The sequence below is a fragment of the Zea mays genome, chromosome 7, assembly GCF_902167145.1.
Source record: "Zea mays cultivar B73 chromosome 7, Zm-B73-REFERENCE-NAM-5.0, whole genome shotgun sequence".
Lineage (NCBI taxonomy): Eukaryota > Viridiplantae > Streptophyta > Magnoliopsida > Poales > Poaceae > Zea > Zea mays.
Window position 1 is genome coordinate 136,179,836 of NC_050102.1, and position 26,927 is coordinate 136,206,762.

At 44.2% G+C, this 26,927-nt stretch overlaps 1 protein-coding gene across 1 annotated transcript; it reads left to right on the forward strand.

The window, feature by feature from the left end:
* The first annotated feature begins 24,545 nt into the window (after positions 1–24,545).
* LOC103632915 (uncharacterized) lies at positions 24,546–26,621 on the forward strand. Its single transcript, XM_008654625.2, has 7 exons — positions 24,546–24,936; positions 25,003–25,110; positions 25,209–25,489; positions 25,609–25,964; positions 26,051–26,137; positions 26,273–26,378; positions 26,466–26,621. The coding sequence occupies exons 1-7, from the start codon at positions 24,759–24,761 to the stop codon at positions 26,619–26,621; spliced, it is 1,272 nt and encodes a 423-aa protein (XP_008652847.1). The 5' UTR covers positions 24,546–24,758.
* Positions 26,622–26,927: the final 306 nt, after the last annotated feature.

Sequence of the window (26,927 nt, forward strand, 5' to 3'; positions counted from 1 at the left end):
TAGGGTCGGGCGAGGCGGAGACCGTCGCCCGAGGTCGTGGTTGAGTCCGAGCCCTGGGGTCGGGCGAGGCGGAGTTCGTCGTCTTCCGGAGCCGAGGCTGAGTCCGAGCCCTGGGGTCGGGCGAGGCGGAGTTCGTCGTCTTCCGGAGCCGAGGCTGAGTCCGAGCCCTGGGGTCGGGCGAGGCGGAGTTCGTCGTCTTCCGGAGCCGAGGCTGAGTCTGAGCCCTGGGGTCGGGCGAGGCGGAGTTTGTCGTCTTCCGGAGCCGAGACGGGGGCCGAGCCCTGGGGTCGGGCGAGGCGGAGTTCGTCGTCTTCCGGAGCCGAAGCCGAGTCCGAGCCCTGGGGTCGGGCGAGGCGGAGCTTCCTATGGCGCCTGAGGCTGGACTTAGCAGCTGTCGGCCTCACTCTGGCGAGTGGCACAGCAGTCGGAACAGGGCAGGCGACGTTGTTTTCCTGTCAGGTTGGTCAGTGGAGCGGCGAAGTGACTGCGTTCACTTCGGTTGAGCGCGCGTCAGAATAAGGTGTCAGGCGACCCTTGCATTAAATGCTCCTACGATCCGGTCGGTTGGCGTGGCGATCTGGCCAAGGTTGCTTCTCCGCGAAGCCTGTCCGAGCTGGGCCTCGGGCGAGTCGAAGGTGCGCCCGTTGCTTGAGGGGACCCTCGGGCGAGACGTGAATCCTCCAGGGTCGGCTGTCTTTGCCCGAGGCCAGGCTCGGGCGAGGCGGGATTGCGTCCCTTGGCCTGAATCGCGCCCATCAGGCCTTCGCAGCTTTGTGCTGATGGGGTTTACCAGCTGAGATTAGGAGTCTTGGGGGTACCCCTAATTATGGTCCCCGACAGTTTATTTAAAACCCCAAAGAGGCCCTCCAAGTGAAAGCTCCCTAAGGGAATTCTGAAATTCAGATTTCTGAATTTCAGCCTCTAACTCAAAACCGAGCGCGTTCACCTTGATCAATAGCTCAAATCCTAAAGCTCCCATTAACAAAAATGTGCTAAACTAACCCCTCTACCACATATCTGAAGATGGCATTGGGACGCGGGCCCTAGACACGACAAAACCGAAGATTTGCCTCGGGCTCGGGCTGAGAGACAGACCAGACTTGAGAGCTCCATATCTTTGGAACTAGTAGGCCAAATCCTATGACCCCCACACAAGATCGATAGCTTATAGAGAGGAGAAGAGGTTTTGTGCACTGACCAAGGCAAGAGCAGGCTTGGATGAGTGACAACACGCGCCAGAACTCGGGCAGAATGCACGCGCACACGTGTTCGACCCTGGTCGGCATGCCGGCGTTCGCCCAACCCGCGCGCGCTTGCCCCAGCGTTCGGTCAAGTCCGCCGCGCGCCCTCGCCCGCGCCGTGCCTATAAAGCAGCCCCAAGGCCTCGGTCGTACTTCCCCCACCTGCTCACAGTCCGCCCAAGCCAAAGTTCACCGGACTTCGCCTCGAACACGCCGCGCCACCGCCCACCAAGCCACCCGAGCCTCGACCACCACGGCCAGCTCCTTCCAGCCACTTCAAAGCCGAGCCAGTCACTTGGTTAGCTTCACCAGAAGCCCTTGAAGCTTCCCAAGTCCTCGGACCCGGCAGAACTTCATCGAAGACCCAAGATCGTCCTCGCCGGACTTTGGTCGCCCGCAGCCACGCGTAGACCGAGCAATCCAGTGAGCCATTCTCAAATTCCTCGCGTGCAACCGCCGACGAGCTCCCCCGCCTGCGCACGCGGACCGACCTACTCCGACCACCACAGCTGACGATCCGTACCTCGACGTGATCGCCAGAGACCCCCGGACCTTGCCCGACCCCTCACTGGAGCAACCTCGTCGTCGGTAAGCCCCTCCGCCCTTTTCTTCCGCCGCGGTCACTGTTCCATTAGGGGAAGGATCGCGGGTTCGATTTCGCAAAACCCTAGGGGGTTTTCTGCAGAGTCATAGACTCAGATGAATAGTGAACCAAGGACCTGTTCGTAATACACTTAAAACCTTTCGCTAGGGACCCCAGTGCAAAACCATTTTCCTTTAAACCATTTTTGTTTATTGTTTTTAAATTCAGTAGAAAACTTAGGAAATTTATATCTCGCGAAATATTCAACCAAATTTAGTCAAACCAATTTTACTGGATTCAAAATATTATGATCTATCACATAAAAATACCGAACCATGTGATTTCTGTTCTAAATTTTATAATTTGGAAATAATTAAGGAAACTGACCAAACCTTATTAAAATAAAGAAAATTAGTTATGCTTCTGTGCTGAACTTAAGAAAATTTGTAGAGGTTCAAAGCCCACTTAGACACTGTTTAAAAATATTGAGCACCCCAGTATTGAAGATTTAAACATGATTATCTATTAAAAGCCATAATTGCCCAAAACTTAAGAAAATGAGAAAGGTATTAGAAAATAATGAACAGTGGATACAAATATTTTTCCTAGCCCACTTAAGTAATGGAGAACCTAGGAAAAATAAAAGGAACCCTAGCCCAGAGCCAATTCAAGGTAAAATGTTTTATTAGACACTAATAAAACTAGAAAGATAATTATTAGAATTATGAGAACAATTCCAAAATTGGTAAGAAAAATTTAGAAGACTTATAACCACAAGGACACCACTACAAAAATGGTAAATACCCCAGCCCATCATTTTAAGTAGGTTGAACAAATAGAACTTGATATTAAGTCATATTCCAATTAAATCACAAGCAAGCCAAAAAGTGTGCAACAGTGGGCAAGTAAATTTTTACTAGATTAGGAATGAAATAGACCACGAGAGAAAAATGCAAACCCTATTCAAAACTACAAAGTAATACCCATTGCCAATACTTTATGAAAAAGGCCATTTAATTCAAGAAATTCCTACCACCCTTCTCTTTAGCAAAAAGTTACCAAAATTTAAAATGATTGCTCTTGCACAAAGAAGAAGATGATAGAAAAAAATAGAAATCTGTTGTTTGATATTTTTCAAGTATAGTGGTAGTAGAAAGCACCCCTTTGGCTAGAAACTTTAGAAAATCAAAGTAAAATAACTACTAAGCATTAATGGCTCAAAATTTGTACAAAGTCATGTTTTAACATCTAAATGCTAGCAAAAATAAGTCTTATAGAATAATCCCCTGTTAAAAGGAGAGTGTAGTTCAAAACACCCCCTCTGCCCTAATATTTGAAAATTTTCAACAAAGAGAACCCCTCACTTTTTAAGCCCCAAATTTTGAGACAGAGAATTATACACCAGTAAGAAGCCACTGTAATTTTTGCTGGATTTTTGAAAATTTATTAAGCTATCTTGTAGTTCAAACCCACCTTAAAAGCATAAAAAATAAAGATAAAGTAGAGAGAATAATAAATCTCACTCCAATGAATTCAGCTAGAAATCTTAATAAACTCCCACTAAGACATTAAAAGGAATCAGTGGAACCCCAAAATGAACTTACCAATTAGCTTAACCAAGCTTGACCCTAATTTGCTAAGTGTACCACAAAAATCTTCAGTAGTAAGAATAAGCTCCACCATATTAAATTGATCACCCCCCATAAAATTTTAATTGCTAAATTGCATATCATGCCATGCATGTATCTTACTCATTGCATTCATTAGATTGCAATCTCGCTGACGTAGAGTACGTGCTCATCCCTGAGCAAGGAGCTGTCCACGAGGAAGACCAGGAGCAAGCTCCCGAACCTACCATCGAGGATCTCCCCGCAGCCCTAGCAATTAAAGGCAAGCCTCGGTTTTATACATAACCGTTTATATATGCTACTTTACTACACTTAATGTTTGTAGGTTTGGAATGTGCACTTAAGTGTAGGAGTTGCTTGAAACCTTAGTTGCATGAATTCAGGATTCCTTTTTGAGATGGATACTAGTATGCTAGGTCGAGTAGCTGCTTTGCTAATTAGGATCTCGGTAGAAGTCGAGTGATTTTTCTAGCACTCGCGCGAGGTCAGGAATTGATTGTATTCCTCTTGATAATGGGATCTATGATGGTCTATGGACTTGGATCTAGGGAGGATGTCTTGTCCATAAGACGGGAAAAGGAATTAAGGATTAATGTGTGGATACCTAAGTCAAGCGTTTGAACGTACTAAGCACATGCCGAGAAATATGGTAACCGGTAAACCTAGTACCTGAGTGAAGCCGGGCGCAGACTTTACCCCTCACTTGTCCTGAGACTAGGTCTCCCATTCTAGATATGGTGGGTACAAGTGCGGCCACTGCACGGCGGCAGCCGGGGTCAGTGGAGCATTGTATGACAAGGCGGTGAGGCCTGACCGCGAACGGGGAATCGATGGGGACGTTTGATATGTGTGGGGACGGAGTGCCCCTACATGTCGTGTGTTCAGGTTTACCTTGCAAGGTTTAAAACTCGATTTGAATGGTCTGCTTCTCGCAGCTAATGAGACTGCTTGACCCCTTGTACTACATTGAGTAAGAAGTGAAATGAGGCTTTACATGAGATAACTTGTTGATTGTATTAAATGATTGTTACCATGTATGCTTAGAAAGAGCAAACTCAGCTAAAATAAAGATATTAGAATCTGAAAAGCTAAAAATGGATTTTAGACTCAGCTAGTGCTTTTGGCAAACCAAACCCCTCAGCCAAACAGCTGCATGGTCTAGTAGAGGAGTAGATTCCTCACACCGGGTAAGTCTAGCTGAGTATTAGTATACTCAGCCTTGCTTGTGGCATAATTTTTGTAGGTACGCTTCAGGATATGGTTGATGGTGTGACTTGGCCTACCACCCTGGCACCGGGATGGACGGTCGAGTGGGATGCTGCTCCAGCAGGAGAGGAGCAGGAGGAGTAGTGGGCTAGGCCTTGCCCTATTCCTCGTTTTTGACGATATCGATTATCCGCTGCGGTTTATTTTGCGAACTTATATCCGCTACTTGAAAAACTCTGATTTATGTAATAACTCAGTACTTTAATTTGTGGTTTTCCTGTTTTATTGTATTTCTTCTGTGACTCACCTTCAAGTGAGGTTGTGGTATTTGATCCTGGATAAGTGGCTTTATCAGACTAGATCTCAGGGACTGACGGGTTATTCCGATTTAAGTGTGTTGCGGCCCCCGAGGCGTGACTTAGGCACTTAAGCTGGAATAATTCGGGCGGTTCTGCCACAATTATATTTAGGAAAAGATTTGACCCTATTCCCCTTTCAATCTCCCCTTTTTGGTGATTGATGCCAATACGAACCAAAGCAAATATATAAGTGCTGAATTGAACTAGTTTGCATAAGGTAAGTGCATAGGTTGCTTGGAATTAAACCAATAACTTATTTCTACTAGATATGCATGGTTGCTTTCTTTTTATTTAACATTTTGGACCACGCTTGCACCACGAGTTTGTTTTTGCAAATTCTTTGGAAAATTCTTTTCAAAATCCTTTTGCAAATAGTCAAAGGTATATGAGTAAGATTGAAAGAAGCATTCTTAAGATTATGAGATTTCTCCCCCTGTTTCAAATGCTTTTCCTTTGACTTAAACAAAACTCCCCCTAAATTAAATTCTCCTCTTAGTTTTCAAGAGGGTTTTGAGATATATATCAATTTGAAATATAGATACCAATTGAGAAACACTTATTAGAGGAATACCAATTTGAAAGATACTAATTGAAAGCTTTATTTTGAAAATTTTGAAATTGGTGGTGGTGCGGTCCTTTTGATTTGTGCTAATACTACTTTCTCCCCCTTTGGCATTAATCACCAAAAATGGAGACTTTGTGAGCCCTTTTAAATTCTCTCCCCCTTTGGCAAACAATATATGAGTGAAAGATTATACCAATGTGGAGAGATGGCGGAATACCGACAAAGAGTAAATAATACTGATGGAGTTGAGTGGAAGCGTTGTCTTTGCAGAATACTCTATTTCCCTTTCAATCTATGACTTAGAAGAAATTCACTTGAAAACACATTAGTCATAGCAAATGGAAGAGATATGATCAAAGGTATGTAAATGAGCTATGTGTGTTGTTGGGGACTTCTTCTCAAATGCTATAAGTTAAGAACAAGGCAACACAAAAATAGGTTAATGGTTAAAACCCTTCGTCCTTCGAAACGTTATTTCCCTAAGGATATAACGATCTTCAGACGAAGGTCATGAAGGACTTACCTTCATCACAACAGCGTATATTAATGGAAGATGAAGCATATGAAACATGAGAAATAACACGAATAATCATATGACATCGTTCATATATTGTTTATTATATAGTCATGAAAGGATAAGAACAATATTGAGTTACATTTGTACCTTCGGCTTGAAGGAAAGTACAAGCGTGACGCAAAAGCTAATGCCAAGTCCGCGTGAACAGTACGGGAGTACTGTTCACCTATTTATAGGCACGGGTCGCAGCACATGTAAAATTACATCCAGGTCCTTTGCTTTTGATAACAACTCTATAATAATCTATTGAGGTCTAGATAGTCTTTTCCTTTTTAAGTCGGTTTCCTCTTCTCCGCTATCATGCCGAAGCTTCCTTACGCACAGCTTCGGCTCTGCTCCATCCTTCGTTCTCTTTGTGTTTCTTTGTACAGCAATTGTCCAAAGAGTCCATGTCCGAAGGTACCTGTTCATGTATTATACTCTAGAAATATTGTCAAATCTCGTTTTTGAGGACCTTCGGAAGCCGAAGGCCCCCAACAGTAGCCCCTCGCAATATTAATTTGTCAAGATAATAAATTCAAATTGCGATATGGACGGAGGCCCTAAGCCGAAGGTCCGAAAAAACACCTTCCCTTTGCTAGAATAGCAACAGCTACTGACAAGCGGGCCCTCAGCACACAATACGCCAGGCATATAAATAAGAGTGCACCACTAGCTCATTTAGCACGCTTTCTTGCCATCTGCCTTGCCTGCTCAAACAGCTCTTTGCTTACTCACACTTGACTAGATTTTTTAGATATTAAAGCTTCGACTTTGAGAGCACTTTTTCAGCTCTTTCGAAGAAGTCTGAGGATAAGAAGGCTACCGCTGAAACGAAGCTGAGCCTTTCTGAGGATATGAATCTTGGCTTTATTGAATCGATAGCAAGGACAAATGCGGAGAAGATTGCTAGGGAAACTTTGGAGGGTTTGCCTGAAGGTACCAGTGATAGTGACAGCTATGATGTGGAGAGCGGCAGAGAAGACTCTGAAGATCGACCCTGGCGGCCAAGCCATGCAGTTTTTGGAAAATCGACTATTAAGCAAAGCCATCTTGATAATATGAGGGGAAGATACTTTCGGGACATGTCTATTGTAAGGGCTGATGACGGAGAGAGGACTGTGCCTACTCCCGAAGAAAATGAAGTTGTGATCTTCCGAAGCTTTTTTAAGGCTAGGCTTCGGTTTCCATTGAGCAAATTTGTGGTTGAGGTTTTGAAGATTTATCAAATCTGCCTTCATCAAATTACGCCCAAAGCAATTATAAGAATGTGAATCTTTGTCTGGGCCATGAAGAGCTAGGGCTTGGAACCAAATGCAAAAAGCTTTTGTAATATACATGAGCTAATATATGAGACGAAACCCTGGGGTAAAGAGCAATATCATAATAATTTTGGCTGTTACAGCTTCGGTGCCCGCTCTGGGTCAAGCTGTCCCGTGCCAACTTTTCGGAAGAGATGGCCCGGGGACTGGATGAAGGAATGGTTCTATGTGAAAAACGATTTGAAGGCACGAGAAGACATTAAAGATATCATCATGCGCCCTATCTGGCAGCGTTTCGGACTCCGGAAATCGAGGGTGGAAATGGATGAAGCAGCCGAAGAATGCCAGAGGGCCTTCGGCGTGGTTTGCTCCTTCGTTGGGACAAGAGACTTGGTCCAGGAGCACATAGCTTTCAGAGTATGGCCTCTTGTAGAAAAGTGGGAAATGCCAAAAGAAACTATTACCAAGCCTGACGAAGGTGGGCTGATTAGGATGAAATTCACCTTCAGATATGATGATAAATTTATCGAGCCATATGATGATTGGCTGAAATGTATTGAAGCCACAAGCGATGATCTGCTTGGGCCATACTCCAAGACGGAAGATAATGCACTATCAGCGACCTTCGGTGGTCGGAAAAAGAAGAGGCTGAATAGAGTTTTTGATGCTATTGGATTCGTCTATCCTGATTACCGTTACCCGATATGGGGTGAAAAAAGAAAAGGTACAGCTTCTGTGAAGGAAGTTGCTTAGGCCGCTCTTAGTGAGCCGGCGCCGAAGAGAAAAAAGGTGAAGGTTCTTACGCACTGGCCACGCTACATAGAGCCGGCCACATTGCCCGAGTTTGTTGACGAGGCTCCTTCGGCTACCGAAGCCAAAAAATCTATATCTGCGCAGAAAGCTGAAAAGCTGACTGCAACACCGAAGGCTGAAAGAGCTGAAGAGTCGAAAACTGAAGGGACAAAAATATCAGAAGTTTTAAGCCCTTCAGCAGAAGTTGGAGTGCCACATACTCAGAAGGGTCCAGCTGTGACCCCCAAAAGGAAAAGGATGGTTAATGTTTTGGATGTACTGGAGACAATAAAGTCTTCAAGCTCCACGCCGAAAAAAGTTGCCGAAGCTCAAAAAGCACAAATTGAAACAAAAGCTTCTGGAGGTGAAGCTACAAAGCACTAGGCTGAAATCAAAACTGGACCTTCAGAGTGCGCCAAAGAAAAATCCTTGGAGACTGAAGGAGAAAATAAAAAGGAAACTTTAAAGCAAATTATGTCTGAAAAAACTCTTTCTTCCACTCTCGAAGCATCTTTCAAATTGCCTGATTATATTGTGCGACATGCTTCGGGCAAAATACTATCTGAAGAAGAAAAACGAGAAGCTCATCATTATGCCCAGAAATTAAAATATCCGAAAGGGGCATTGATATTCAATGGCAGCGGAGAAGAAGACTTATTGTATTGTCTCCCAAATAACAAGGAGATCTTTGTCTGCCAGGAGATGGCAAGAAGCTTCGGATTCCCAACTCTAGAAGATGGGCTTTCAGTTTTGTCAAAAGATGAAATAGCCGACAGCTTAGCATATAACAGCGTAAAGGTGAGAAAATAAACTTTTTGTGTGGTTAGAAATTCGTGTGTTTATTTCTTATCATCACATTCCTTTTGCAGGGCCTTATTCTCAGCAATGCCCTCAGAGCGCAGAAAAGCGCTGAAGACGAGGGATGTACGATGGCATTGAATAACCTTCGTTCCGAAGTGATTGAACTAAGGAACGAAGGTCTTGAGAAAGACAAGATTTTACATTCATTGCCTAACAAAATAAAAGAGGACGAAGCTGCTTCCAAGGCTCAAGCTGAAGCCCAGAAGTGCAAAATTGAAAATCTTTAGAAACAGCTGGCTGAGGCGAACCTAAAATGTGCAACTGCCGAAGCTAACCTTGAAGTCAGCGACTACTAGAAGAATCATTGGGAGAAAACAGCTGTAGCACTTCGGCTTTCAAAATAAAAATGTTATGAAAAATCCATGAAATGTGTGGAAACAATTAAGAGTAGTTTCACCAGCGCCGACGCATTTTCAAATGAAAGCAACTTCGTACTGGGAGATCCTGAAGGTCCAATCGACTAGATCAACGGCGAGGCCGGAGCTTTTGAAGAAATTTTGAGTGGCCGTGGGGACATATGTGCCTTCTCGGGTGCTAGGGGGATTGCTACTATTTTGGAGAAAAGAGGATGCGATCATGTGAAATCTTTGGCGCAAACCGAGGCCGCCTTAACTACTTAAGATATAAAAGACCCTTCGGCCGAAGCAAGCTTGGTTGGTGAAAAATTTTTCACTGACATCTGGGAAAATGGTGGTCGAGAGATGGCTCAGGAAATCATAAGGAGAAGTGAAAAAGGTATTCACGATGCTAGAAAAGTGGCAGAGGCCGCTGAGAAAAGTGCGGGTCTCGAGAGGCAAATAGGTATTGACTAGTAACTTTTGACTTTATGTTGTAATTTTATGACTTCGGACTTATTTACACTTTGTAACACAGCCGTACAAGCTCCTCCCCCAGAGCCCGCCGATCCATTGGCGGACCCCAAAGCAAAGGGGGATGATGAGATTAGAAAAATGGCCGAAGCTATTATGGATAAAGTTGTTGGTCAGCTGCTAAACGAAGCTGCAGAAGTAGTTTTACGGGAAGATTAGCTGTTATTGTAAAGCCATTTGGAGTGTAACATTTGCTGGACAATATGTAAAATATTTTGTAATTTTGAATATAATATATAAGCTGTTTATGATTCAACTCTTTACGATGCATGGAATTTTACGTACATACCGTTTTTGAGCCTTCGGCGAAAAAACACCTTCCCTTCTTTTCATGCTTCGTAAAGAATATCCATATTCCGTAAAAATATTACGGTTTCCGAAAAACATCTATGCCTTATGAACAATAGATCTCCTTTTCATATCATAATGACGGAGCTGTATTTCTTGAAAACTTATTTTGCGCCTTGACACATCTTCGAACTGATCTCCGAAGCTCAGTAATGTAGGCCAACATTGTGTGCCTTTCCGTAGATTCATATTGCACCCCCTTCTTGTGCCATTGATGCAATATGATGTATGATGCTATGCTATGCACATGATGTAATGATGTAATGATATGCAAAGTGATATTTGCGCCGAAGGCCTACACACATTCCCCAGTCAATCTTTTGGTCATTTTTCAGTTCATCAGCGCTGACTTTTCGTTGTAAACCTCCCTTAGGAGCTTCTTCGCCTTTTACTTCGGCGGTATCAGCGTTTATTTTTCGCTGTAAGCCTCCCTTAGGAGCTTCTTCACCTTTTACTTCGGCGGTATCAGCATTTATTTTTCACTGTAAGCTCTGCATTCCCTTTGGAACGACTTTTGAGCAGAAAACTTACGCTGCGTCCCCTTAAGAACGACTTTTGAGCAGAAAACTTACGCTGTGTTCCCTTAAGAACGACTTTTGTTGCTTCGACGATAACTTGTAATGCATTCCTTCGTCAAAACCTTTAGAACTTCGTCAATATTTGAAGAGGATATATTCATTATGATAATGACAAAGCTATTACAAGAAATTAAAAACAACAAAAGAACTAAATTTTTGATGATTGTTCTTTATTGAAAAGGTAAATGATGACAAATGTAAAGGCTATTTCTGAGGTAGGATATATCTTAGTAGATGTGTTTTGATTCTAGCACAATACTATTGACTGTGCGAGCTTCAGACTGCTCCCTAAAGTCTCTCTGCTGGTGACTGTGTTGGCTCCCTTCTAGCTGCTGGCCTTGGGGATAAGCGGGTTGCATTGGTGGTGGAGGTGGGGGCTGTTGCCAAGATGCCTGAGGTTGGCTTGCCGAAGCAACATAAGCTGCAGGATGGTTGCCCACATATTCTGGAATGTATGGTGAGTGGTACGAAGCAGTATGCATGACCTGCTTCGGCTGACTCTGTTGGGCTGCAGCCTCTGCTATCTCTTTCTGTTTCTGAATGGTGACATGGCACATCCTAGTGGTGTGGCCCTTGTCTTCTCCGCAGAATAGGCAATAAATTTTTCTAGGCTGATCCCCAAACCTTCCTCTGAAGCCCCTAGCGCCTCTGCCCCTTGGAGCTGGGGGCCGAGGGTAACTCTGTTGTTGCCCCGAAGCCTGAGAAGAATATTGTGGCTTCTGTTGCTGGGTTCCCTTGTCGTCATTCTGAGTAGAATGAATTGATCTGACATGTCTGGGGTGAATTCTCCTTCCAAAGCCCCTGGTCATCTCGGAGAACCTGTAGGCTTCCTCCATTCTCTGCTGAAAGTCATTGTCAGCGCGGATGTACTCATCCATCTTCTGAAGCAGTTTCTCTAGGGTTTGAGGGGGTTTCCTGGCGAAGTATTGGGCCGAAGGTCCTGGCCGAAGCCCCTTGATCATGGCCTCAATGACAATTTCATTGGGCACTGTTGGTGCTTGTGCCCTCAATCGCAAGAATCTTCGGACATACGCCTGGAGGTATTCTTCTTGATCTTGCGTGCATTGGAACAAAGCCTGAGCAGTGACCGGCTTCGTCTGAAATCCTTAGAAACTGGTAATTAGCATGTCCTTCAGCTTCTGCCATGACGTGATTGTTCCTGGCCGAAGAGAGGAGTACCAGGTTTGTGCAACATTTTTGACTGCCATGACGAAGGATTTCGCCATGACCGCAGTATTGCCACCATACGAAGATATTGTTGCTTCGTAACTCATCAGAAATTGCTTCGGATCTGAGTGTCCGTCATACATGGGGAGCTGGGGTGGCTTGTAAGATGGGGGTCAAGGTGTAGCCTGCAGCTCTGCTGATAGAGGAGAAGCATCATCAAAAGCAAAATTCCCATGATGAAAATCCTCATACCAGTCGTCCTCATTGAAGAAGCCTTCTTGGTGCAATTCACTGTGATGGGGCCTTCGGTGCTGTTCATCTTGAGTGAGATGACGAACCTCTTTAGAGGCTTCGTCTATCTGCCTTTGTAGGTCAGCTAGCCGGGCCATCTTTTCTTTCTTCCTTTGCACCTGTTGATGCAACATTTCCATATTCCTAATTTCTTGGTCCAAGTCATCCTCTTCGGGTGTTGGACTAGTGGCCTTCCTCTTCTGGCTTTGGGCCTCTCGAAGAGAAAGGGTATCTTGGTTCGGGTCCAGTGGCTGTAGAGCACCAGCCCCTGTCGCTGAAGCTTTCTTTGGCGGCATGACGAAGGTCGACGCTTGCCGAAGGTCGTCGAAGCTCAAAAAGTGGAAGTGAGTTCACCGGAGGTGGGCGCCATTGTTGGGGACTTGTTCTCAAATGCTATAAGTTAAGAACAAGGCAACACAAAAATAGGTTAATGGTTAAAACCCTTCGTCCTTCGAAGCGTTATTTCCCTAAGGATATAACGATCTTCAGACGAAGGTCATGAAGGACTTACCTTCATCACAACAGCGTATATTAATGGAAGATGAAGCATATGAAACATGAGAAATAACACGAATAATCATATGACATCGTTCATATATTGTTTATTATATAGTCATGAAAGGATAAGAACAATATTGAGTTACATTTGTACCTTCGGCTTGAAGGAAAGTACAAGCGTGACGCAAAAGCTAATGCCAAGTCCGCGTGAACAGTACGGGAGTACTTTTCACCTATTTATAGGCACGGGTCGCAGCCCATGTAAAATTACATCCAGGTCCTTTGCTTTTGATAACAACTCTATAATAATCTATTGAGGTCTAGATAGTCTTTTCCTTTTTAAGTCGGTTTCCTCTTCTCCGCTATCATGCCGAAGCTTCCTTGCGCACAGCTTCGGCTCTACTCCATCCTTCGTTCTCTTTGTGTTTCTTCGTACAGCAATTGTCTGAAGAGTCCATGTCCGAAGGTACCTATTCATGTATTATACTCCAGAAATATTGTCAAATCTCGTTTTTGAGGACCTTCGGAAGCCGAAGGCCCCCAACATGTGTAATGTTTCAATCAAAATTCCTAGAATCAAGAATATTTAGCTCATTCCTAAGTTTGGTAAAGGTTTTCTCATCTAATGGTTTGATAAAGATATCGGCTAATTGTTCTTTGGTGTTGATATAGGCTATCTCAATATCCCCCCTTTGTTGGTGATCCCTCAAAAAGTGATACCGAATGTCTATGTGCTTAGTGCGACTGTGTTCAACTGGATTTTCCGCCATGCGGATAGCACTCTCATTGTCACATAGGAGAGGGACTTTGCTCAATTTGTAGCCATAGTCCATGAGGGTTTGCCTCATGCAAAGTAATTGCGCACAATAATGGCCTGCGGTAATATACTCAGCTTCGACGATTGATAGGGCTACTGAATTTTGTTTCTTTGAAGCCCAAGACACCAGGGATCTCCTCAGAAACTAACAAGTCCCTAATGTGCTGCCCAATCGACATCGGAATATCCTATCAAATCAAAGGTGGATCCCCTGGGGTACCAGAGACCAAACTTAGGAGTATAAACTAAATATCTCATGATTCGCTTCACGACCCTAAGATGAACTTCCTTAGGGTCAGCTTGGAACCTTGCACACATGCATACGGAAAGCATAACATCCGGTCGAGATGCACATAAATAGAGTAAAGAACCTATCATCGACCGGTATACCTTTTGATCTAGGATTTACCTCCCGTGTCGAGGTCAAGATGCCCATTAGTTCCCATGGGTGTCTTGATGGGCTTGTCATCCTTCATTCCAAATTTCTTAAGAATGTCTTGAATATAATTTGTTTGGCTGATGAAGGTGCCGTCTTGAAGTTGCTTGATTTGGAATCCTAAGAAATATCTCAACTCCCCCATCATAGACATCTTGAATTTTTGTACCATAATCCTACTAAATTCTTCACAAGTAGATTTGTTAGTAGACCCAAATATAATATCATCAAAATAAATTTGGCATACAAACAAATCATTTGCAATAGTTTTAGTAAAGAGAGTAGGATCGGCTTTGCCGACTTTGAAGCCATTAGTGATAAGAAAATCTCGAAGGCATTCATACCATGCTCTTGGGGCTTGCTTGAGCCCATAAAGCGCCTTTGAGAGTTTATAGACATGGTTAGGATACTCACTATCTTCAAAGCCGGGAGGTTGCTCAACATAGACCTCTTCCTTGATTGGTCCATTGAGGAAGGCACTCTTCACGTCCATTTGATAAAGCTTGAAGCCATGGTAAGTAGCATAGGCAAGTAATATGCGAATTGATTCAAGCCTAGCTACAGGTGCATAAGTTTCTCTGAAATCCAAACCTTTGACTTGTGAATAGCCCTTGGCCACAAGTCGAGCTTTGTTTCTTATCACCACACCATGCTCGTCTTGCTTGTTGCGGAATACCCATTTGGTACCTTCAACATTTTGATTAGGACATGGAACCAAAAGCCATACCTCATTCCTCGTGAAGTTGTTGAGCTCCTCTTGCATTACCAACACCCAATCCGAATCTCTTAGTGCATCCTCAATCCTGTAAGGCTCAATAGAGGACACAAAAGAGTAATGTTCATAAAAATGAGCGACTCGAGATCGAGTAGTTACCCCCTTATGAATATCGCTGAGGATGGAGTTCACGGGGTGATCTCTTTGAATCGCCTGGTGGACTCTTGGGTGAGGCGGTCTTTGACCCTATTCTTCTTGTTCATCTTCCTTGTCATTATTTTCATCATCTCCCCCTTGATCATTGACCTCATCTTGAGGTGGCTCATCCTCTTGATCCTCTTCTTGGGTTGGTGGAGATGCTTGAATGGAAGATGACGGTTGATCTTGTGCTTGTGGAGGCTCTTCGGATTCCTTAGGACACACATCCCCAATGGACATGTTCCTTAGTGCGACACATGGAGCCTCTTCATCATCTAATTCATCAAGATCAACTTGCTCCACTTGGGAGCCATTAGTCTCATCAAACACAATGTCACAATAAACTTCAACTAGTCCAGTGGACTTGTTAAAGGCTCTATATGCCCTTGTGTTTGAATCATATCCTAGTAAAAAGCCTTCTACAGCCTTAGGAGCAAATTTAGATTTTCGACCTCTTTTAACAAGAATAAAACATTTGCTACCAAAGACTCTAAAATATGAAACATTGGGCTTTTTACCGGTTAGGAGTTCATAAGATGTCTTCTTGAGGATTCGGTGAAGGTAGAGTCGGTTGATGGCGTAGCAGGCAATGTTAATCGCCTCGGCCCAAAACCGGTCCGAAGTCTTATACTCATCAAGCATGGTCCTTGCCATGTCCAGTAGAGTTCTATTCTTCCTCTCCACTACACCATTTTGTTGAGGTGTGAAGGGAGAAGAGAACTCATGCTTGATTCCCTCCTCCTCAAGAAAGCCTTCAATTTGAGAGTTCTTGAACTCCATCCCATTATCGCTTCTTATTTTCTTGATCCTTAATCCGAACTCATTTTGAGCCTGTCTCAAGAATCCTTTTAAGGTCTCTTGGGTTTGTGATTTATCTTGCAAAAAGAACACACAAGTGAAGCGAGAATAGTCATCCTCAATTACAAGACAATACTTACTCCCGCCGATGCTTATGTAAGCTATCGGGCCGAATAAATCCATGTGGAGTAGCTCAAGTGACATGTCGGTCATCATGATGTTCTTGTGTGGATGATGGGTACCAACTTGCTTTCCTGCTTGGCATGCGCTACACACCCTGTCTTTCTCGAAATGAACATTTGTTAGTCCCAAAATATGCTCTCCCTTTAGAAGTTTGTGGAGATTCTTCATCCCAACATGGGCTAGTCAACGATGCCAGAGCCAACCCATATTAGTCTTAGCCATTAAGCAAGTGTTGAGTTTGGCTTCATTAAAATTGACCAAGTATAGCTGACCCTCTAACACTCCCTTAAATGCTACTGAATCATTACTCCTTCTAAAGATAGTAAAACCTACATCTGTAAATAGACAGTTGTAGCCCATATTACATAATTGAGAGACAGAAAGCAAATTGTAATCTAAAGAATCTACAAGAAAAACATTGGAAATGGAATGGTCAGGTGATATAGCAATTTTACCAAGTCCTTTGACCAAACCTTGATTTCCATCCCCGAATGTGATAGCTCTTTGGGGATCTTGGTTTTTCTCATAGGAGGAGAACATCCTTTTCTCCCCTGTCATGTGGTTTGTGCATCCGCTATCAATGATCCAACTTGAGCCCCCGGATGCATAAACCTGCAAAACAATTTAGGCCTTGTTCTTAGGTACCCAAACGGTCTTGGGTCCTTTCACATTAGAAACAAGCACCTTGGGTACCCAAACACAAGTCTTGGAGCCCTTGTGTTTGCCCCCTAACATATTTGGCAACTATTTTGCCTGATTTGTTAGTAAGCACATAAGAAGCATCAAAAGTTTTAAATAAAATGTTATGATCATTTGATGCAGTAGGAGATTTCTTTTTAGGCAATTTAACATGGGTTGATTGCCTAGAACTAGAAGCCTCATTCTTATACATAAAAGCATGGTGAGAACTAGAATGAGATTTCTTAGCATGAATTCTCCTAATCTTATGCTCAGGATAACCAGCAGGATATAAAATGTAACCCTCATTATCCTGAACCATGAGAGCCTTGCCCTTAACAAAATTAGACAATCTTTTAGGGGCATTAACTTTGACATTGCTTCCCTGTTGGAAACCAATGCCATCCTTAATGCCAGGGCGTCTCCCATTATAGAGCATGCTCCTAGCAAATTTTAATTTTTCATTTTCTATTTCATACTCATTAATTTTTGCAGTAAGTTGAGCTATGTGATCATTTTGTTGTTTAATTAAAGCTAGGTGATCATGGATAGCATCAACATTAATATCTCAACATCTAGTACAAATAGCAACATGTTCAATAGTAGATGTAAAGGGTTTGCAAGCATTTAAATCATCAATCTTAGCATGTAATATAGCATTCTCATTTCTAAGATTGTAAATAGAATCATTGCAAACATTTAAATCTTTATCCTTAGAAACTAATTTATCATTCTCAATTTTAAGGCTAGAAAGTGATGCATTCAATTTATCAATCTTAGCAATTAAACTAGCATTATCATTTCTAAGATTGGTAACTGAATCATCACATATATTTGACTTCTCAACCTTAGCAATCAAATTAGCATTCTCAATTCTAAGGTTGGAGATAGTGTCATGGCAAGTGTTAACCTCACTAGTCAATTTTTCACATTTTTTCTATCTCCTGAGCATAAGCATTCTTAACCTTAACATGCTTTTTGTTTTCCTTAATAAGGAATTCCTCTTGGCTATCCAAGAGTTCATCCTTATCATGAAAAGCACCAATCAATTCATTTAATTTTCCTTTTTGTTGCATGTTAAGATTGGCAAAAAGACTAAGCAAATCATCTTCATTATCACTAGAGCTGCAGTCATCACTAGATGTTGTATATTTAGTGGAGGCTCTAGATTTTACCTTCTTTTTGCCGTCCTTTGCCATGAAGCATTTGTGGCCAACGTTGGGGAAGAGGAGGCCCTTGTTGACGACGATGTTGGTGGCATCCTCGTCGGAGGAGGAGTCAGTGGAGCTCTCATCGGAGTCCCATTCCCGACACACGTGGGCATCGCCGCCCTTCTTCTTGTAGTATCTTTTCTTTTCCTTCGTCTTTCCCTTCTTGTCGTCGCCTCTGTCACTGTCACTAGACATAGGACATTTTGCAATGAAATGATCGGGTTTACCACACTTGTAGCACACCTTTTGGAACGGAGCTTGTAGTGCTTCCTCTTCCTTTGCTTGAGGATTTGGCGAAAGCTTTTGATGATTAGCGTCATTTCCTCGTTGTCAAGCTTGGAGGCGTCAATTGGAATTCTACTTGGTGTAGATTCCTTCTTTTCTTCCTCTGTCGCCTTAAATGCGACGGGTTGCACCTCGGGTGTGGAGGTGTTGTCTTGCTCCAAGTTGATGATTTGTTTGGAGCCTTTGATCATCAATTCAAAGTTCACAAACTTTCCAATAACTTCCTTGGGAGACATTAACTTATATCGAGGATCACCAAGAATTAATTGAACTTGAGTGGGATTATGAAAAATAAGTGATCTAAGAATAACCTTGACCATTTCATGGTCATCCCACTTGGTGCTCCCGAGGTTGCGCACTTGGTTCACCAAGGTCTTAAGCCAGTTTTACATAGCTTGTGGCTCCTCTCCCTGGTTGAGGACGAATCGACTGAGCTCCCCCTCGATCATCTCCCGCTTGGTGATCTTGGTCACCTCATCTCCTTCGTGCGTGGTCTTGAGCACGTCCCAAATCTCTTTAGCACTCATCAACCCTTACACCTTATTATACTCCTCTCAACATAGAGAGGCGAGGAGTATAGTAGTTGCTTGGGAATCAAAGTGCTTGATTTGGGCGACCTCGTCCGAATCATAGCCTTCATCCCCCACGGATGGTACCTGCGCTCCAAACTCAACAATGTCCCATATGCTAGCGTGGAGTGAGGTTAGGTGATGCCTCATTTTATCACTCCACATACAATAATCTTCACCGTCAAAAACTGATGGTTTGCCTAGCGGGACGGAAAGTAAAGGAGTGCGTTTAGAAATGTGAGGGTAGCGTAGGGGGATCTTACTAAACTTCTTGCGCTCATAGCGCTTAGAAGTGACGGACGGCGCGTCGGAGCCGGAGGTGGATGGCGACGAAGCGTCGGTCTCGTAGTAGACCACCTTCTTCATCTTCTTTTTCTTGTCGCCACTCTGATGCGACTTGTGAGGAGGTGATCCCTCCTTTAGCTTGTTGCCAGACTCTTTTGATGGAGCCTTCCCGTGGCTTGTGGCCTTCTCGCCGGTCATGATCTCCCTCTTGGCGTGATCTCCCGACATCACTTCGAGTTGTTAGACTCTAATGAAGTACTGTGCTCTAATACCAATTGAAAGTTGCCTAGAGGGGGGTGAATAGGCGGAATCTAAAAATTACAAACTTAAAGCACACCTACAAGCCGGGGTTAGCGTTAGAATTAAATCTGAGTCTGAAAGAGAGGGCGAAAACAAATCAACCAAGAAATAGAGCGGATGACACGGTGATTTGTTTTACCGAGGTTTGGTTCTTGAGAACCTACTCCCCGTTGAGGTGATCACAAAGACCGGGTCTCTTTCAACCCTTTCTCTCTCTCAAACGGTCACCTAGATCGAGTGAGCTTTCTCCTCAATCAAACGGGTCACTTAGACCCCTACAAGGACCATCACAACTTGGTGTCTCTTGCTTTGATTACAAATGTCTTGAGAATAAGAATGGGGAAGAAGAAAGCCAACCAAGCAACAAGAGCAACAAGAAAACACAAGTGATCCTCTCTCAAGTCCTAGAGCACTAGAATTGAATTTAGGGACTTTGATTGGATCGGAGGCTTTGATTTGTGTCTTAGAGTGTTGCACTTTGCTCTTGTATTGAATGCACTGTTGTGAATGCTTGGATGGTTGTAGAGGAGGTGGTTGGGGGGTATTTATAGCCCCAAGCACCAATTCAATCGTTGGGGAAGCTGTCTGTCGATGGGCGCACCGGACAGTCCGGTGCGCCAGCCATGTCACCCAACCATTAGGGTTCTGATGGCACTGGACAGTCCGGTGCCGCACCGGACAGTCCGGTGCCGCACCGGACAGGTACTATGCACTGTCTGGTGCGCCTCTGGCGCCTGCTCTGACTTCTGCCGAAACTGTAGCTCTGGCAGTGCACTGTGCAGTCGACCGTTGCGCTGGTAGTCGTTGCTCCGCTTGGCGCACCGGACAGTCCGGTGAATTATAGTGGAGTGCGCCTGGAGAAACTCGAAGCTGAGGAGTTTAGATTGTACGGCCCCTGGTGCACCGGACACTGTCCGATGGCACACCGGACAGTCAGGTGCGCTAGACCAGGGCAGTCTTCAGTTTCTTTTGCCCCTTTCTTTTTGAATCCTAACTTGTTCTTTTTATTGGTTTGTGTTGAACCTTTGGCACCTGTCGAACATATAATCTAGAGCAAACTAGTTAGTCCAATTATTTGTGTTGGGCATTCAACCACCAAAATTATATTTAGGAAAAGGTTTGACCCTATTTCCCTTTCACAAACCCATCAAGACACCCATGGGAACCAATGGGCATCTCGACCTCGACACGGGAGGTAAATCCGTAGATCAAAAGGTATACTGGTCGATGATAGGATCTTTACTCTATTTATGTGCATCTCGACCGAATATTATACTTTCTATATGCATGTGTGCAAGGTTCCAGGCAAATCCTAAGGAAGTTCACCTTAGGGTCGTAAAGAGAAGCATGAGGTGCTTAGTTTACACTCCTAAGTTTGGGCTTTGGTACCCCAAGGGATCTACCTTTGATCTAATTGGGTATTCTGATGCTGATTGAGCAGGATGTAAGATTGATAGAAAGAGCACATCAGGGACTTGTCAGTTTCTGGGAAGATCTCTGGTGTCTTGGGCTTCAAAGAAACAAAACTATGTAGCTCTTTCCACTGCCAAAGCCGAGTACATTGCCGCAGGCCATTGCTGTGCACAATTACTTTAGATGAGGCAAACCCTTAGAGACTATGGCTACAAATTGAGCAAAGTCCCTCTCCTATGTGACAATGAGAGTGCAATCAGTATGGCGGATAATCCCGTTGAACACAGCCGCACTAAGCACATAGACATCCGGTACCACTTTCTGAGAGATCACCAACAAAAGGGGATATCGAAATTGCTTATGTCAATACCCACAACCAATTAGCCGATATCTTTACCAAGCCATTAGATGAGAAAACCTTTAGCAAACTTAGGAATGAGCTAAATATTCTTGATTCTTAGAATTTTGATTGAAATATTGCACAAATAGCTAGTTTATATACTCTTGATCATATCTCTTTCATATGGTACAAATGCATATGTCTTATTCTTCTTGTGCCAAGGCTAAGACTAATGTGCTTTCAAGAATATCTCTATGATTAGTCTTAGATTGAAAGAGAAATGGAGTATTCGGCAAAGACAAGGCTTCCACTCCAAACTCTGACGGTATCACTTATCCTTTGCCGTTACTCACATCACTCTCAATGGTATGATTCTTCACTCGCATTATATTACCATTTGGGAGAAGGTATTAGGCCATAAAGGGGGAGAAAATGCAAGAGGGCTCTCAAGTTCTCCGTTTTTGGCGATTAATGCCAAAGGGGGAGAAAGTATTAAGCCCAAAGCAAAAGGACCGCACCGCCATTTTTTAAAAATTTTGAAATACATTTGTTTTTCAATTGGCATCTAAGTGTTCAATTGATTTGTGAAAGTAAAATTTCAAATTGTTATCTTCAAAACTTCACATTAGTACACAAAAAATTCAATTGGTATAAATTTCACTTGGTATCTTTTTCAAAAACCATCTTAAAAGCTAAGGGGAGAATTTTTTCAGGGGGGCAATTAAATAGTCAAAGGAAAAGCATTTGAAACAGGGGGGATTTTAAAAACCCAAAAATGCTTCTTGCAATCATATTCCTATACCTTTGACTATTTGCAAAAGTTTTTTGAAAAGATTTCCAAAAGATTTGCAAAAACAAAACTAGTGGTACAAATGTGGTCCAAAATATTAAATAAAAGAAAAGCAATCCATTCACTCATATTGATTCTTAGTGATACTTTCAATTGGTTCAATTCTAAGTAACCTATGCACATTCTAAATGCAAACTAGTTACAATTCTGCACTCTATATTTGCTTTGGTTTGTGTTGGCATTAATCACCAAAAAGGGGGAGATTGAAAGGGAAATTGGGTTAATCATTTCCTATAATTAATTTTGGTGGTTGATGATCAACACAAACACATGGACTAACTAGTCTGTCTAGAACTCATGTATTACAGGTGCATAAGGTTCAACATAAACCAAAAAAGAATCAAGTTAGGGACACAATTCTATTGGAGCAAAAGGAGTTGAGTGTGCTGTTGTTTGGCGCACCGGACAGTGTTCGGTGCACTAGGCCGTACAACTTCAAACCAGCCACTCTCGGGAAATTCCAGGGGGCGCTCCACTATAATTCACTGGACTGTCCGGTGAGCCAGCGGAGCAACGACTCCTTGCACGCCAATGGTCGACTGACAGGATGAACAGTGCAGCAAAGTGTCGCGCAGAAGTCAGAGCAGCAAAGACAGAGGGGCACCGGACTGTCCGGTGTGACACCGGACTGTCCGGTGTGACTAGAAGACAAACGGCGCCAACGATCAACTGCTCAGAACCCTAACAGATATGCTAACGTGGCGTGCACCGGACAGTGCGCAGTGCATGTCCGGTAGCGCACCAGACTGTCCGGTGCGCCCATCGCCAGCAGCCTTGGCCAACGGCTACCAAGTGGTTGGAGGCTATAAATACCCCCAACCACCACAACCTTTGGCAACCAAGTTTTTCAGAGATCACATTTAATACAAGAGCTAGAGCATTCACTCCAAGACACATTTGCAAAGATCAAACCCTCTCTAAGTCCCGAATTCATCTCAATCGCTTAGTGACTTGAGAGAGAGAGTGTTCGTGTTCATTTGCGCTCTTGTTGCTTGGATTGCCTTTTTTCCTTCCTCACTTCTTTTCTAAGTGCTTGTAAGCAAAGCAAGAGACATCTAAGAGTGTGGTGGTCCTTGCGGGGTCTTAGTGACCCGTGTGATTAAGGAAAAGGCTCACTCGGTCTAAGTGACCGTTTGAGAGAGGGAAAGGGTTGAAATAGACCCGGTCTTTGTGACCTCCTCAACGGGGACTAGGTTCTTTGGAACCGAACCTCGGTAAAACAAATCACCGTGTCTACTCGCTTGATCTTCACTTGATTTGTTTTCCCCTCTCTAATAGTTCTCTTGCTAGTATTAATTTGAGTTCGCTCCTAAACGATATCCGCATTGATTGAGCAACTCTTAGCAAGAGAAACATTCTTTTGACTTGAGTTTAATTCTAACGCTTAACCCCTGGCTTCTAGTGCGTGTTTAAAGTTATAGATTTTAGGTTTCGTCTATTCACCCCCCTCTAGGCGACTTTCACACTTTCTTTGCAAAACTTAGTTAATAGCCAAAACAAAGTGCTAGAAACAAAAATGAGGGTATGTGCAACTTATCCAAACGCTTAAACCTTGTGTTTATGATGATTTGCTCAAAGTTAAACTTTTGGCCCTCCAATTCAACTCATTTGGATGTGTTGTTTTCGATTTGCATTTTATGAATCTCTGCTCATGCTTATATAGAGAGTGTTAGTTTAAAGCGGTGTGTTGAGGCATTTAATCACCAAAACATCTAGAAATGGACAAACGACACATTTATCTTTCAATCTCCCATTTTTTTGGTGATTTATGTCAACACACCTAAAGCAATTCAACCCTTACCAAATATGAGCCAATAAATGCAAACTGAAGATTAAACTAAAAACTAGGTAATGGGGTGCGGGTCTGTTGCGGTAGGTCGAGCATATTATTATAGACTGAAAGCCTAAATTTGAAAGCATCTATATGTTGGCTGCGCTATTTGAAATTACTCTGTAACCACAGCCCTGTGAATATGTGAAACAAAAGTATTGATTCCCAAGTGTGACATTCTACGCAGCTACGTTCGGAAGAAAACAAACGGCGCAAATATTGGCCATGTATATATGTTGCTTGTGCCATGGGTCTCGTACAGTTTTGAAACGGATGCTCTGCTCTCTCGCCATTAATCATACATCTGGTGGCCTCCGCGAACATATGCAAATCGCCATGGGTTACCTCCCAAACCACCATGCATCCTTTTGTTAATAAGAGAGTGCTCAGTAGACTACACTACAACAAGAAATCATTGCCATCTTCCGCTGGTCTGTTCGGATGGACCAAAGACTACACTACAACAAGAAATCCTAACGGCCCCGCTTGCTTTTGTTTGTTAATATAAGAGAGTGCTCGATCAGTAGACGGCAGCACCCGATCAAGAGAAGAGAAGAAGGAGAAAAATAATGCCGGCAAGAGCATGTCCTTTCCCATGGAAACCATTGCCATCTTCCGCTGTTCGTTTGCACTCGAAACGTAGCCAATGAAGAATCCAAAATAACTGCCATTTCGAAAAGCTTCTCGAGGCCCTTCCCTTCACCAGGGACCCTATATATAAACCCCATGCATGCCAAGGGAGCTGTACGTAAATCACGCACAGACAGACATCGATCTCATCACGCCGTACTACCTAAAGATGAGGAGCAACAACCTCTTGTACGTCTCGCTGCTCATCGTCTGCGCCGCTGCACTGCAGTTGCAGTTGCATTTGCGCGCAGACGCGTCCCAAGAGGGGGATCAGCTGAAGAAATTCATCCGGTCCAGGCGGGACAGCAGTACTCGTAGTCGTATCGACGACAAGGGCGCGTTTAAGGTGAGTAATAACGTCGTCGGCGGCCTCCTGAGAGCAGGCGGGTACTCCGGCAGCGAGCAGAGCGCGCTGATGAAGGCGGGCGACAAGATCGCTGCGCTGCCGGGGCAACCGGACGGCGGCGTCGACTTCGACCAGTACAGCGGGTACGTGACCGTCGACGAGAAGAACGGCCGGGCGCTCTTCTACTACTTGGCGGAGGCGCCGCGGGGTGCCGCGTCCAAGCCGCTCCTCCTGTGGCTCAACGGAGGTAGGGAGAGGAGGGATTAACAGCAATTAACTTGGTATAATTAAATAATTAATTAACTGTCCACAGGGCCGGGATGCTCGTCGTTTGGCATCGGAGCGATGCAAGAGCTCGGCCCGTTCCGCGTAAACAGCGACAACAAGACGCTGAGCAGAAACAAGAATGCTTGGAACAACGGTATGCATGTACCATGTAGTATATACGCCGTATAGTACGCGAGAGTCTGCTTCGATCACTTTTGTTGTGCTCAAGTTGGCAAGTCGTTGTGCATGTAGTGGCTAACGTGATCTTCCTGGAATCGCCGGCGGGTGTTGGGTTCTCCTACTCCAACACATCCTCCGACTACGACCTCAGCGGAGACCAGAGGGCAGCGGACGACGCGTACCTGTTCCTGGTGAACTGGCTGGAGCGCTTCCCGGAGTACAAGAGCCGGCCGTTCTACATCTCCGGGGAGAGCTACGCCGGCCATTACGTGCCCGAGCTCGCCGCCACCATCCTCATCCAGAATTCCTACGACGACGCCAAGACGGCCATAATAAACCTGCGGGGCATCTTGGTACACACTACACACACACCAGCTGCTATAGCTGATCGATGATGTTTAATCTTCTTACTATACTTAATTATTATAAATCTACATGCATGCATGCATGCATGCATGCGTTTAATTTTTAGGTTGGGAACCCACTCCTGGACTGGCGCATGAACTTCAAGGGCCAGGTTGACTACTACTGGAGCCACGGGTTGATGTCGGACGAGGTGTTCGCCAACATAACCAGGCACTGCGACGACGACTCGGACTCGGACGTGGGCGCGTGCGATGGCGCCGTGCAGGCGGTGGACGCGGGGCAGCTTGATTACTACAACATATACGCTCCCGTCTGTGTTGACGCGGCCAACGGCGGGTCGTACTACCCCACCAGTGCACAGTTACCTGATCCGTGCAGCTACCACTACACCTATTCCTACCTCAATGACCCGGCAGTGCAGGTTGCTCTCCACGCTAGACCAACGACCTGGTCAGGATGCGCGTACGTAAGATCGGTCTCTTCTGGTTCTGGATCATCTTCTGGTCCTTCGTTTCACCTCAAACTCGTACGTGCGTGCCTTCTTGCAGAAACCTGAACTGGACGGATTCACCGGCTTCCATGGTGCCAACGATCTCATGGCTAGTCGAGAACAAGTTACCGGTCTGGATTTTTAGGTAATAATAATAACTGTACGTGGCAACAACAAACCATGCATCATCCAGTTCACGTATATATATAGCAGTAATAATATGCATCATGCATGCATACAGCTGATGACAAAATAATGCCATTATATGGAACAATTTCAGTGGGGATTTTGATACCGTGTGCCCACTACCCGCGACGAGGTACTCCATCCGCGATCTTAAGCTTCGCATCACAACTCCATGGCGTCCGTGGACAGTAAACATGGAGGTGACTTCTATACACCTCCATCTACGTGTTTGTGTGTGTGTGTACAAGTTTGGCTCATGAATTCTGTCTGGTGTTTGTGCTTGCAAGGTTGGAGGGTATGTTCAACAATACAAGGGAGGGTTCACATTTGCCTCTGTGAGAGGAGCTGGTCACATGGTTCCATCCTCCCAGCCCGAGAGAGCACTAATATTATTGGATTCCTTTCTCAAAGGGGTGCTCCCACCGTACGTACCGGAGCAGTAGCTAGTTCCTTCAATGGAATATATATATGCTTTAATGGCAAACTCAATAAACGAGAGCATAGATTTCCTACGCCTTTGGTAATTCCCATTTAGTACAGATTTGATGGAGGTTGGTTCTATATTAGATGGTCTGTGTGGAGTGTTTATTTCAGAACTAAAAAGTTGGTGTTTTCTTCGGTCTGTGTTTAAGAATATCGTGCACAAGAGATTGTGTTGTGTCCCCATGCATGTGAGACGGTGCACTCTACGAGTCTGGGCTCTGTTATCCTGTTTTCTCTACAAGTCTATGCAGCGTTCTATTTCTCTA